The 14415-nt window shown below is 38.1% G+C and overlaps 1 protein-coding gene across 6 annotated transcripts in view; it reads right to left on the minus strand.

Annotated features, from left to right (window-relative positions):
• The window catches only part of map3k4 (mitogen-activated protein kinase kinase kinase 4), a 48962-nt gene that overhangs the window by 3975 nt on the left and 30572 nt on the right, over positions 1 to 14415 (minus strand). For 5 of the 6 annotated variants that reach the window (XM_041251305.1, XM_041251302.1, XM_041251307.1 and 2 more), the window contains 17 exons: positions 13081 to 13341; positions 12114 to 12266; positions 11636 to 11793; positions 11332 to 11448; positions 11138 to 11237; positions 10648 to 10731; positions 9906 to 10172; positions 9462 to 9611; positions 8485 to 8646; positions 7571 to 7704; positions 7062 to 7140; positions 6833 to 6911; positions 4346 to 4442; positions 2672 to 2788; positions 1615 to 1715; positions 1007 to 1087; positions 401 to 592 (listed from right to left, as the gene is read on the minus strand). In XM_041251305.1, coding sequence (XP_041107239.1) covers positions 401 to 592; positions 1007 to 1087; positions 1615 to 1715; positions 2672 to 2788; positions 4346 to 4442; positions 6833 to 6911; positions 7062 to 7140; positions 7571 to 7704; positions 8485 to 8646; positions 9462 to 9611; positions 9906 to 10172; positions 10648 to 10731; positions 11138 to 11237; positions 11332 to 11448; positions 11636 to 11793; positions 12114 to 12266; positions 13081 to 13341 — 2332 coding nt within the window. The remainder of the gene's footprint in view (positions 1 to 400; positions 593 to 1006; positions 1088 to 1614; positions 1716 to 2671; positions 2789 to 4345; positions 4443 to 6832; positions 6912 to 7061; positions 7141 to 7570; positions 7705 to 8484; positions 8647 to 9461; positions 9612 to 9905; positions 10173 to 10647; positions 10732 to 11137; positions 11238 to 11331; positions 11449 to 11635; positions 11794 to 12113; positions 12267 to 13080; positions 13342 to 14415) is intronic. The other variant, XM_041251303.1, reaches the window with a different exon arrangement.

Genomic DNA, 14415 nt, shown 5'->3' on the forward strand with positions numbered 1-14415 from the left:
AAGCAGGACCGTGTTTCATAATCAACCTTAGAGATACTGAGATGACTATTTCTAAAACTATGTGTTTTCACAGCCAACCTACACTTAGGAATTGTTTAACCCTTCGTAGTCCATTTATTCAGCACATGTCAGGTCCAGTTTATTTTCACCCCCCCCCACGACAGGGTCCGACATCAGACTGGAAAGGGAAAATCGTAATGTCGGACCTGGTCTGACATTGGACCGCAAAGGGTTAATGTTTGTGTGCCTATTCGTGCTGCCAAGTTCGGAATATATATATACCACATTATACATACATTAAAAAATAAAACACTTCTGAATAGAAGGGGGGATGAATTAGATGACTGGTGATCTGTTATATGTTTTCAGAAGTAAAATACTCTTACTTCCCAGTCATTACCTATCTTGTTGCCTCTCTGCCACTTAAAAGTGACTTTCCTTAACCCCACATGCATGACGTTGTCATATGATTTGGGGGTGCTGCACACTTGGCCAATGATGCTCTTCTGCTTCATCATCCGGTATCTCTCCTGCTCGAACTGCTTGAGTGACTTCCGGACAGCATCCATGGGACTCTGCTTCGCAGCCGTGTCTGAGCGAGGGGAGAGTGGGAGAGGCTAAGCAGCAGTGCGGTAGACCAGGCGTCATGATAAACCAGGGATTTAGGGTTCTCTCTGTTGCAATGCTCATCTTGCTTTACAACGTGTCTGTTTTTGTGCTCAAAGAAAAAGTGAGGGACTCAAATCGATAGCTCAGTTCTATGGGAGTATTAGAAAACTTTCCCTTTTCCAAATTTTAGGTCCAACATAATATTTTTAAGATGGTATTATTTGATTAAATGATAATACTTACAAAAGAAATTTGAGACTTTTGTAATGCAGAATGGTTTTCAAGTGGTTACAGACAGATGGATAAGTAGACCAACACATGGATATTTATGGATCTGGTAAAGCTATTGCTCCTCAGTATTTCATCTTTTATACAGGTAGGTATGCTGGCTACTTACCCTTCGACTGGCTGATAAATGTGCGCAACTCCCAGCTCCTTCGTGCTGTAGCACTGGGGTCTCCCTTCGGATATGTGGGCTCTGATAAGACAACAAGATCAATAACACTTACTTTACATGTACCAGGAAAACAGCAGCTGACAGGACTCATCACCACCTCTGAGATACCAAACAGCAAACAAACAAATCAAGGGGAATATGAACAGAAAATCTAAAAAAATCTATTAAAAAAAAGATCAGAAAGAGTGTGTGTGTGTGTTAACAAGGCAGGCTTCTGGCTTGAAAAATTTATTTTCTAGAAAACTTTCTGTAAATTGACAGCTAACAATATGCCTTCCTAGGAAATAATCAACGGATGCAGGTCAGAAGCTCTTATCTGTAGTATTAACTTGACTGGGCCACCAGTCTTCAACATCGGTACTATCAGAAATGCAGTGCAGCTGGTCCGGGCTTGTGTGGCAATTGCAGATGTTGTTATTGGCAATTTTCTGAATTCAACCTTCTAGTTATTGTTCTCACTGGTATTATAAATACAGATGTGCACTGTACTAAACTGAGACCACCAATTCATTTCATTTGAACCCTTGCAATTCTCTAATTCCTCTCACCCTCGCGATCCTCAGTGGGGCTCGAGTGTCGACTCAAGGATTTGAACTGCAGCTCGGCCACAACTGAAGTGAGCCTGTCGTTTTCAGGCAGGTTGGTGCCTCTGTGAAGGAAACAAATAAAATATGGTTACCTGGAAATCTTCTTAAACAACAGGGCTTTGTCCATTGCTGCTTTCAGTGAAACATTTTCAGAAAAGAAACACACACAGCCTGGAAAATTGAATATGCAAACAAAAAAAAAAAGGAGAGTAAAAGATTTAAATAGAAAAGATGTACCCTTCTTAGTGAAATAAGCTTTTGTGCCACCTTGTGGCCAAGAACAAGAGTCACTCAAAAAACGATGGTAGCATTTTTGCACCTTTAGCAGAAAGATTTCTGTAAAGTATTGCTGCCAATGCTATTTCATTTCTGAATACTTGTGTAAATAATGAAGTCAAGACAACAAATGCTAAAACAGAAACACACACACAGAATGTACAGGACCACAACGTTTACATTTAAATGCCAAGAAAAGCTAATAAAACCTTAAGCACAATCATGGTGTTTTTTTTTTTTTTTAAGTCACTGAAGAACACAACAGCAAGTTGTGTCCACATTTTGTGCATCATTTCAATTTACTAAAATGACTTATTTAGTCAAGTAGAACAGCAAATTGCTACCTTTAAAAGTAAATAAATGCATTAATTCAACTGTACCCGAACATCATTTCCTGCACTGGTCCAAGTATCTTCAAATATCTGTTAAATTCTTAGAAATTAAAACCAGAGACAGATGGATATATTTCTAGAAACCTTAAAAAAAAGGGGTAAAAAAAAAACACACAGGAGGCGAAGAAAGAAAAGTAGGGGTACAGCTGATTTAAAACCTGCCCTTTAGGGCTTACTGAAATTGAATATTAACTTATTAAAACATCTGTGCATGCCATTACCGTTACGATGCAAACAACAAAACCAAAACAGTCACTCTGGCAAAGCAGCAGCCAAACAACAGTTCACTGGACAGACTTGCTGACAGCGCCAGTCTCGCTCAGGAAAGGAGGTGCGGTGGGTGGAGCTACCTGATGTCATTAGTGCTGCTGACAGGTTTGGGGTGAATAGGGTCCCCAGCGACTGGGGCGGGGCGGGTGACAGTAGTGCTCGACTGGTTCCGAAGGTCACACGGGAGGCTCCTAGAACTGTGGTGAGAAAACAACCTTGAGGAACACTGCCTCTTCTCCAGGAATTAAAAATACGACAGGACAGTGGATATTTGTTGCATATGTAAAAAAAGGGGGAGCGAGGCTAAACGGTTTCATGAAAATATTAGTGTAGCTTTCGAGTTATTTCACTTCTGCAAAAGCAGCCGTGTTTGGAAGATTAAAAAAAAAAAAAAAAAAAAAAAAAAAACTGGAATGGCTGTGCAGTTTTGAGCAGACACCATGATGTGTTGTTAACAATCACAAATAAATTACAAGACTTGCTCTGTTCTCTCTCACCCTGAGCATTACAGGATTCAACACTTGAAAAATTTATTTCAAATTGATCATAAATCTGTTAATAAATATTTTTTACAAGAAAATTAGAAAATAAAATAAAAGCTGAATAGGAGGAACACGTTTGAGGAAGGGAAGGGGAAACCAAGTTGCCTTAAAAAACGGTCAGTCAAGTCTTACAAAATTACAACTTAAAATATTGCTGACCTGGATGAAACAAACACAGCACAGATTTGTCAGGATGATCTCAGTGATGGCAACACACTGAGTGAGCTATTTTCAAAGTAGTACCAAACTGTGGTCACTAAAATGATCAATGAACAGCGTACACCTGAATCAGCTAATGTCACATCCCAATTCAAAGCTCCTAAGAGTGATGTTTTGTGAAAAAAATTCTGACCATACAATTCCTTCCTGGTAACATAAAACAAGGCATTTTAACAAAGCCAACCTCATTAACCTGACCCTGACCTTATTTTCTTTGCATTATTCTTAACAACTTGACAGTATTTGGATATATCCACATTTTCAGAAACAAACAATTGATTACATAATCTAATCATTTCACTTGCTATTGCTCAAACAAAGCATTTTACATGTGGTTTTATTTTAACAAACTCTTCACAGTTACTAACTTACAGCACTGGTGTTCAGAACAGTATGTTCTTTTGTTTTTATTTGAGTCAATAAAAGGGCAGCAAATCATAATATGTTGCTAAAGGTTAGGGAAATGCTACCACAGAGAAAGATGGTGCACATGCATACACAACACACACGAGTGATGCTCATAGTGAGAACCATGTACCTAAAACCATGCAATCCCTTTCCAAGAGCTGCTCAGAACACCAACACCATAAAGAGACAAGAAAGCAAAGGATCTGTTCTTTCCTAAGCAGCACATCAAATATCCTATCTAGTGTCAAATTATGCTCCTACCTATCAAGTTTATTTTTTATTTATTTTTTTGGCATGAAACAACATATGCTTCAGTAGTTTGATTAAACATCATTGTAAATACCCCTTTAAACTACATTAACTCTTTGAGCTTGATATTAAAATAATAACTGCTAGTCATGTATGTTTTTCCTAATGAGTTCTCCTTAAAATATATATATAATCAAATAAAGGAGACAGAAGAATCATCGTAAATCTCTCACTTGCACAGAATGTTGCAGCAATTTATTGAATTATTCTGATAATGAAGTAACACACATTCCCCCACGTTCACTCCTGAAGCAGTTGTGAAGCAGGGCACAATACCTGAACCCCTCGGGGTTGGGAATAATAAGGTGAGGGTTTGGAGGATCGCTGTGGCAGCGAGGGACTTTCACGGGACGAGGGCTGTTACGATTCGGTGCTGCAAAAAAAGGCAACAAAAAATAAATATCTTTAAATCAAACTTAGTCTCTTTCTATCTATAGCCAAAAGCTTTGCATCACCTTATAGAATGAACACATTTTGCTTTATAAAGTCTAATGAAACCTGCGGAATAAACATATTGAATTACATACAGCTTTGTAGTTTTCCCATATATTCTATTCTACTTAATGAAAAACTGACAAAAACTGAAAATGTGACATTTCAAAATCTAACATGAAATACTGCATTACTATTTTGGCTTCTGGTAGACTTTTGTGATATCGAATAAATAAAATATCTAAATGACATATTATAAGTACTTCTAAATCCTAAAATTGCAGGGGATGCAAAACTTTGGCCATAGCTGTATATATAAATCATAATTTTGCATAATCTTTAACTGCCACACCCACTCAGCATTAACCACAAGAGCTTACCGAAGCTGCAATTAAAAGGGAACTGTACTCAAAATAACAAGGCTCTCTTAATGCTCTGTATACATAACCAATGCGTCTCGCTGCGACAATTTTGTTAAAAAGTCCAGCGTTTGGCCAGTATTTGCATTTTTTTTTTTGTCAGCTTTCTGGGCCAGCTGTTAATGCAGACCGCCTCCGTATTGGATACTTTCTGATGCCGCTGTTACATCACACCGTGACAGCCGCCCACACCAGTGAACACCAGCGAGGTGAATTATGTTGGAATTTGGGTTCAAAAATAACAAAAGTAAAATCAAAAAAGTATCAGTGTGCCTATGCCTTTAAACCAACAAAGGGCAGCCATAACAAAACTATGGCTACATAATATAGGAGCGGGACTAGGGATGTCACTGTATAATGGTTTTACGGTAAACCGCGGTATAAACTACCACGGTTTTGAAACCACAACCATTTTTGTATACCATGATTACCAAGTTCACACGGTTTGAGGTGATATGGGCGTGTTTTTGTATTCGCCATTTGTCCATCGGTGAGCCACTGTGTTCATTAGAACTAACTAATAAACACAGACATCTCAAGTTCTGAAAACTGCCAAGCAAGAGATTATCCAAGTAGGCTATTAAATAAGTGACGTCATACTTAATATAAATCACCCTACTAAACAATGATAGCCAGCAAACGTGACTGTCAGTAAATGAAACACAAATACTCGCAAGGGCAAGAACAAGGCACTGTACCTTATCATCACTGCCTTCCTATTCATTTAACAAACAAAATAAAGTAACAGTCGCTATTATTTATCGTATCAGTCAAGAGAAACGCAGTAAGCACACACCAATACAGAGAATCAGAAAGTCTATTTACTACTATATATATAGTAAGATGTACAGGCATTTGTATTTATTTATTTTTTAAACAGTATCGTAAAGATGTTGCCCTCTCCTTGAGCCGATAGTTTTGTAGGGACTTTGGTTTTATGTATTCAAAAATGAATACAATTTTATTCCCATTAAAAAAAAAAATCCCCTAGATGCCGCTTAACTTTGCAACAGTGTCACATCCACCTTTTCTTCTTTGCTTTGTGTTCAAGCTTTCAGCTAAAGTACCCTTTACAATTTTCACTCACTGAATGGTAATACAGTTGCAATAAAAGGCAGAATAATCTGGTTAACACGTTTCTTTTTTCTCCCGTTTATTTAATATATAATTTTACACAACAGTCTGGGACTGACAAACTGCTGAGACAGAAAACCAAACAGTAGGCTTCATTCTTAAAACTTCACTGAAAAAAAAAAAAAAAAAAAAACGTTTAAACAGCGCATGTGAAAATAAATTGGACCCGACGCGTCTGACAGGCGCTGAATAAATGGACTGAAAAAGTTATTTTTCTTGTTAAAAAATGACTTGGAGTATTTCTTTAAATAGCCATTTAAAAATGGATTACAAAAAAATTACATACCCCGGTACAATAACCCTAGTATAATTTTTGACGGTTACCATAACATCCAAATTTGATACTGCGACATCCCTAAACAGGACACACACTCAATAGAATACTATGTGTGACTATAGAGCGATCAACAACAGGACGTCACACAAAGTGCCATGGAAGAGAGGGCCAATACATTCAATGTTAATTTGTTTTAATGGTTTGTATACGGTATACTGCTCAAGGAGAGGCTGGAAATGTATCCAAAGCTGTAGTTAACATGTTTTCCACTGAAATGGTTATATATTCATTTGCATTACAGTTCCCTTTTAAGCATTTAAACTATTAATCTACACACCTTAAACAACCACTTGAACAAGGCTAATTGCAATTTATTTTAAGATTCAGACTTCGCGTTACACCTAATGCAATTGTTTCAACACAGCATCAAAGATGAACTTCTTGTGAATGTTTCATATAGATATAAATGACTTTTATATAAAAAGGCATTGAGGATCTTACGCAGGTAGAAGCCTGTGACAGGACTGTGTGGTTTGCCTATCACGTGGCCAATGCACTCATTCATCAACGCCTGCAAGCTCTAGAAATAAAAACAAAATGGTATGCACTGTTGTGAGGAAAGTTTACAGACAGGACACACTTTAGTACTATCACATTTCTTTGGCATTTCTTTTTAAGCAGTACAGTTCTTTTTAAGCTGTAAAGTTATTTTTAAGCAGTCCTCATTTACCAGAAAGTCCTCTTCAGGAAGTGCTGAAATAAAGGCTGGCTCAATTGCTTGAAGGAAATCGAAGCCCTGTGTGGCCCACCTAACAGAAAAGCGACAAGATCATTTATGAAATATTTTCATTACAAGTTTACGAACGTTCGTATAGCTTTCTAAAAGAACAGAGTGTTGTTGCAAGCTAACAATTTTAAAATATATGTTTTGCTTTGCTGCACAGTGTTTGTTACCTTACAAACCAGACCCCTCTTTTAAATGAATAAATAATTAATACAACAGCGACACTTCATTATTTCGACCACGAGATGGCTTAGTTGCATGAAAAAAAAAAAAAAAAAAAAACTACTGTGTGAACCAGAAAAAGTATGACGCTTACAGACAGTGTTTTAGTGCACAAGTTAACAGATGTGTTTCCATTAACAATAAAGTAGAAAATACAAGCATGAAAACACAACGAAAAATGTAAAAAAAAATAAAAATAAAAAAGTAAAAGTAAAATGATATGCCGTCCTCACCTGGGCCTGGTACCTCTGCCACTTTCACATTTCGTTAAAACGTAGTTCATCCACTTTCTGGCAAAGCCAATATACCGGTCACCAATCCTCTGTCTAAATTCACCAGACATCAGGCGAACAACTTCTTTATGATACTTCAAAAAAAAAATTGGAGAGCAGTAAAATAAAACTTAGCTGAGGTATGTAAACATTCACTTCTGGATGGGGGGGGTAAGGGTGGATAATGAATTTAGAAACAGTTTGCATCAAACTTGTAGACATCAATGAACCATTTAATTCAACGATGCTTCAGTCAGTGACAATGCAGTGTTATAAACACAACTCTGTCACAGTGGAATACTAATAGTTAAACTTGGCAGTTACATCTGCATTCATAAAATGAAATATATGTGTTTAGCATTGTGCACACTTTTTATTTTGCAGTCAATTCTTCTTAAAACAAACTCAGATTAATGAATTTCCTGAAAGTACGAATTTTCTACATTTAAGTCCTGGCAAAATGTAGCAGTCGCTTATTGTAAATTATTAATTTGTATTTAGAATTGCTTCCAGTAACTCCATGGTCATTAGGTTCAGATTCTAGGGATTCCTGGCATAGTAAGAGCATGTTATCGTTTCGACCAAGCCTCTAATTTTTTTTACTGTAAATGCACATTTTGTTGGCTTGTTCAGTCTCCCTATGAAAATGTAATGAACAGCAGCTACAATTGTGTGGGGCTGGTATCTCAGCCTGGGACTGCAGCCAGAGCACAGCTAAATGCCTGGCATGGAAACAAGAGGTCAGTGTGCTGCAGGAAATGATGCTGCCTAGTCTATTCTGAGGACGTTCACCTTCCCACTGACACAGTGTTACAGAATTCTCATCTAGATCAATGACTGAGTCTTCAAACCCTGCCTGATGAATAAGAGCTTACCTCAAAACCGAAGTTGTAGCTCTGAATCATGGCTTCTCTGTAGTACTGGTGTAGGGTGGCAGATTCAGACTCATCAATTTCAGCTTCAAACTCTGAAGTAAACATGTACTCGACCCGATCAATAGCACTGATTATCTTGTTGCACAGCTGCAACGCCTCGTTCTGGAAGGGAAGAGCAACACGAGTCAATGATAACGTTATTCAAGCGGATCACAATACGCTGGCAGTGAAGACAAAAACACTGGCCTAGATTCAGACTTTCACTCTAAACCATATAACGTATGTATTTATTTTTTGTCTTGAATACTACATTCAAGCCAGGTTAAATATTATGTGTATAAATAACAAAAACCTACAGTGGTGTGTGATTTATAAAAGGAAATCCTTACAACAAATGGATACAATGATTTACAACAGCTATAGAGAAAGATTTACAATACAGCGCCTTTCAAATGGACAGAGAAAGATTTACAATACAGCACCTTTCAAGTTCCAGTTGAACAGATTTAACACTCTGTTTAAAAATACCATTTTAAATGTCCCTAATGTTACTGATTAGTGGGTATACTGCACAAACCAACTCACCATTCTGCCTTGTCACACAAAATGAGCACCACAACTGTAACTACAACTGTAAGACAATACATTACTGAGCATGGCTATAAATCCAAATTATAAATGTTAGTCAGAATTGTCATATGCGTTTCTTTTAGGGCAACCACGCTGCTAGTGCTCGTCTCTGAAGGCAGTCATGAAATATTTGAACTGATTTCAAAATTAAAATATCTCAGCAAGTGCAATAGTCCAAGCGCTTAAGAGACATGACCTATTTTCCATAGCACAGTTTCATATCAAAGATTACCCAAGGGGCAATTTACCACAGAGGAGTGTCAAGATCACCTCAAACTTTTTAGCAATGCGAGTCACTGTTCTTGTTGACAGCCAATTAGAAAACAAGGACAGAAATGCAATGCTACCTTAAGTTGTTCCAGTGCTTTGGCAATGACAGGCTGACTCGAGGTCTGTTCTCGGTGCAAGGTGATCAGATCATCCATAGACTGCTGGAAAGCCTTCCTCTGGGTCACCAGATGAGCTGACTGCATGACTATCAGCAGCAGGTTATCAACCTGGAAAGAGAAATGATGTGTTAAATCACAGCAAGCCTCCACAGAGGTTACACAATGCACCCCTGCCAAGTACTTCAATTCCATTATAAACAGATCCCAGGTTTTACTCCATGATGGGATGTGGAAACAATATTTAATTATGAAGAGTTCAACTGATTCTTTCAGTGAGGACAGGTTAAGTTCATGTATTTCCTTCAGTGGAAAAGGCAACCAAACATTTACTTTCCCAAGTGATGGCCCGATGGAAGACACACGCCCCCCTTCAATGTTACTGTCGTACTATTTGTATTATACCTGCATGGTTCTCAACGTGTCCAACGTTTCCACCTGAGGCACTACCTTGACCTGCTTCCCTTCCCACAAGCTCCAGTTATCTCCCTGTTCAGCGACTGTGGGTCTCTGTTTGATCATTAGTAAATACGCCTCATCCACCATGTCATCCAAGTCCTTGGAGCAGTCCTTCCCTGCAGCTGTGTTTAGGAGCTGGAGAATAAGAGGCCTCTGCATGGAGAGGCTGGGAGGGATGAAGACATGGAGGTCTTCCAACCCTGGGATTTGGACCTGAGCAATCAAAACACACACTTAGTGTAGATGAGCACACACATTTTATACAGTGCTATGCCTTTAGAGCCCTGTAAACCAGCCATGACATTTGTGTTCTACCCAATGAGAATGCATGTTGTAGGGCTGCTGTATACAGTAATGAGAGAGAACATTAGGGTATATTTTAAGGATCTAAACAGCTTCAGATCCTAATAGCGCTGTCCTACAATTGACCGCAGCTTTGTTTATTCCAACTTGCATAGTTGTTGTAAGTGGATTACTGCCAACGAAGACACAACCAAGTTTATCAGTCTTTCAGAACTAGTTAAACTGTTATGCTTAATGGTTCTTGATAAAGGGTCAAAGCTCTGGGTTATGCCTCCCAAACATTCATCACAAAGGACCACTAAGAAGGGAGTCTCAATTATTCCATCGTTAAATAAAGTATCAATTTTTAATAATTATTCTGGCTGGGAAAAATTTTGAAGCTTACCTTGACATAACCTTTTGTCTTGAGAGTTCTCAGAAGATCCAGCACACCAGCTGACACAATGAAATCTGCTGCAATTTCCAAATCCTAAGGACACACCAAAAAAGAGGGTGAGTTAAGGTTAATATTTGAAAACAATACCTCAATTAATACAAACTCAAATGCCCTTGTGTTTTGGAGTCAACAGTACGTGAATCTCAATCACTCTGCAAACATACCGATTCATGTCTTTGAGTGGAGTGGTGTGCATTACTTTTTCTAGATTTTCTATATTGCACATCTCAGATATCCAGGCTTCTCTTTTCATAATTGTACAATGTTCAAAGCCCACATGAATTAAAAGAACCCAAACCCAATAAAAAAAGACACACAGTCTATTTGCCACGACAAGTGTCTGTATGACTTGTAAATGAAAACACCAACATCCATTAATATTAACATAAGGACCATGGGGAATAACTTACAAATACAGTAGTAGAAGTAAATGTGTTACCTTTCTGAGCATTTTGGAAAATCCAAGAGCTTTTGATGCCCTCTCTCTGGCTTCATGAAACAGCTCCTTCAGTGACCTGCTGGTCTCAATCACTGACCTCCTGTACAGATAACAGAAGACATTGAATATGTGTCACAAAGCAACGGCGGTGTGATGCTTCTTAACACCAGGAAGAGCAAGTCGAACCTCCTTACCTGATTTCGTCTGAAGCCGTGCTGTCATCTGCGCTCTCCCAGAATTCGTCACAGCTCTTCTGAAGCCCAGCCTCCACAAAGTCTCCAGTAGACTTTAGCAGCATCCCTGCTATGTCACTATGGAACAGAGGAATTTAGACTGAGACTTTGTTTCTTCAGCAAAAACAAATTTACATAGTGCATCACAAGACATCCAAAGCGCATCACAACACAAAAAAATGAACAACTAAATCATTAAAATTAAAAGACGGTCTAATACAGAATTTAATAAAACTGAAAATTTAAAAAGTGGTTTTAACCTTACCAAAAAAGCTTCCCGCACTGGGCCTCCCCTCCACGGATATAGGGAGTTATCACTTTGGTGAAGTTCCACTCCTCTTCTAGAAGGTTCTTGAGACTATGAGAGGCTTGAGGTAAATGCTGTAGCATTTGGATCCAGCTTCGCATGTAATCAAAATAAACCTGATGTGAGACAGAAAAAAGTTAAAAGCAACATAAAATACACTGCATACAGTAATAGTCACTGTGGGAATGGGACAATAGCAATGACAAATAGAACAGCTATTAGAAGTGGATAGTTTTGTACTGTTTGTCTGCAAACTGAGTATTCTAAAACCTGCTGTACACAAAAAAAAAGCACACATGAAATGCACAGTCCATAGTGAAATTCTTGACCTTGAATAACGAACGACTGAAATCTAACACCACATTCCTAATGCTGGGTTTTTACATATATGCATTCCTGAAAGGAAGTAATACATTTATAAATTGTGGTATCCTACCATTAACATTTTGTGCAGGTCCTCTTCGAATTCATCAATGTTGCTGCTCTTCTGCAGTCCCTGCGGATCTGCCACAACCCCACGCAACATGAACTGGTAGTACTGCTTCATAAGGAGGCCGCCCTTCAGGACCTCTTTGCATTCCCTTACAAGCTACAAAACATGAAATTAGTGCCTTCGTTCACTTGCATTGCTTTTGCAGATGCAGTTTTTAATTTAAGGACATTTGCTATTGCTAGAGCTGTAGCAAGGAGCCCATTTTAATTCGGTAAATACAAAAGAACACATTAATTGAATAATGAAATCATGGTGAAATAAAATCCAATCAGTATGTGATTAATTAATGAATTACTATGGTCACTGTGGGTAGGGATTAGCCACATAAAATCTGTAACAGCTTACTTAACATCTCAGCCATGTGGGCTTTCACATACAGCTATGGCCAAAAGTTTGTCAGTTTTTTTCATTAAGTTTATGAAAAACTACAAAGCAGTATGTAATTCAGTATGTTAACATAACATTATTCAGCAGGTTTCACTCAACTTTATGAAGCAAAATGGTTTCATTCTATAGGGTGAAGCAAAACATTTGAACACAGCTGTACATAAGAGGTTAAGTGAAGATGTTATTGAAAAGTGGTTGCTTTTGCTTGTAATGCCAAACAAATATGCCCCTCGATGGCATTGAGAATTAGATAAATTGCCTCTTCTGCAGTTAACAAAAGCTGACCTTCAAAGTTGTAGCTGTGGGCTTGATTGTCATATTGAACTGAGGGTTATTATGACTAAACAGTTAAAAGTATTTTTGCCATTACACTTTGTACCATGCAGCTGATTCAATGTGCATGTAAAAGCATTGCTGTCAGTTTAAATGAATGCACTGCACAAACCCCAAGAGGATGAGTCAGATAATCACCATGCACGCTTCAGTTCAGAGGAAGAACAAACACCAAATTAAAAAAGCAGACCTGTTTTATACTGAGCAAGGAAGGCTCTCCAGCCGGTCTCTGCTCCAGCCTGAGTTTGAGACACTCATGTATGACGTTAAGCAGCACTCGGCACAGCACCAGGAAGGCAGGCTCGAAGGAGGGCAGGTCCATGGCCATCAGCTCATCCCACAACACCGTGTTGCTGTTCTCTTCCGAGCAAGGAGCCTCATCTGATAAGTGTTTAGTGAGCTCCGGCAAATAATCGCTACACAGCATGGGATCCGGAAACTCTGAGAACTCCTTAAAAAAATAACAATGAAGATCAATACAATGCACTTTGTAATAATAATGTTACTGTACAAGTAGAGATAATGGGTTTTAAAACTGTTTATTCATAGTACTGCTAACTCAATATGAACTCCCTCCGACCCCACACACACACACCACCACTCGGGACCCCCATAATGAAGAGGACTAAATACAAATACAATATGCCAGAAAGATTACAGGGTAGAATGGGTTTACATGTTTTAATGGGTAGCAGCCTCCACTCAAGATCATTAAAATAGCCCCCAATTAGTCAGTTACAAAACTTTAAATAAAATGTAAGTTGTTTAACTTGTACTTTGTTTAGCAGCTAGGAGGAACAAATAAATAAATAAATCATTTAAAAAACCTGTCAACCTCATTTTATAAAGATGCATGATGTTTTAGAAAACCAACCATTCATTTATTTATTTATTATTCATTTTTGGTGCGGAGACTGACGAATGTGTGACTTGTCATCACAGGTTGATGAATGTGTGTGACTCGTCTGGCTCTTTCCATGAAAACACTCCCACGTCTACAACCCTGTTATTCATTCATTCAAAAACATCTTCTCTGACAGGAAAGCGTGGAATTATCTCTAGCCAGTGGATGAGCTGGAGTGTGTAATGGTGAAAATGAACTCATTCACAAATCATCTAATTATATATATATATATATATATATCATTATATATATATATATATGTTACACATATATCTATATATATATATCTATATATATATATATATATATATATATATGATCTCTAGAGAGAGAAACTTGTAATCCTTGCTAGGAACGAGAGGCCCTGACATATACCGGGACTCGACGATCTCCCCACCCGGAGGGGTGGGGGTGGGGGAGGGTAAAGTAGGTTGACTGACAACTTACTTATTAAATATATTTGTATACCTGAATAATCATCCGTCCTTCAAAACCTAGCTGTACCCCGTTTTCTTGACATAACTGAGGCAGAGCATTTACTACCCATTTAACCCTAATTAACCCCCTTATTCACCTAATATCTTGATACCTTGACTAATCACCCCCTTTACCAATGCAAAA

This window comes from Polyodon spathula, chromosome 5, assembly GCF_017654505.1.
Source record: "Polyodon spathula isolate WHYD16114869_AA chromosome 5, ASM1765450v1, whole genome shotgun sequence".
NCBI lineage: Eukaryota > Metazoa > Chordata > Actinopteri > Acipenseriformes > Polyodontidae > Polyodon > Polyodon spathula.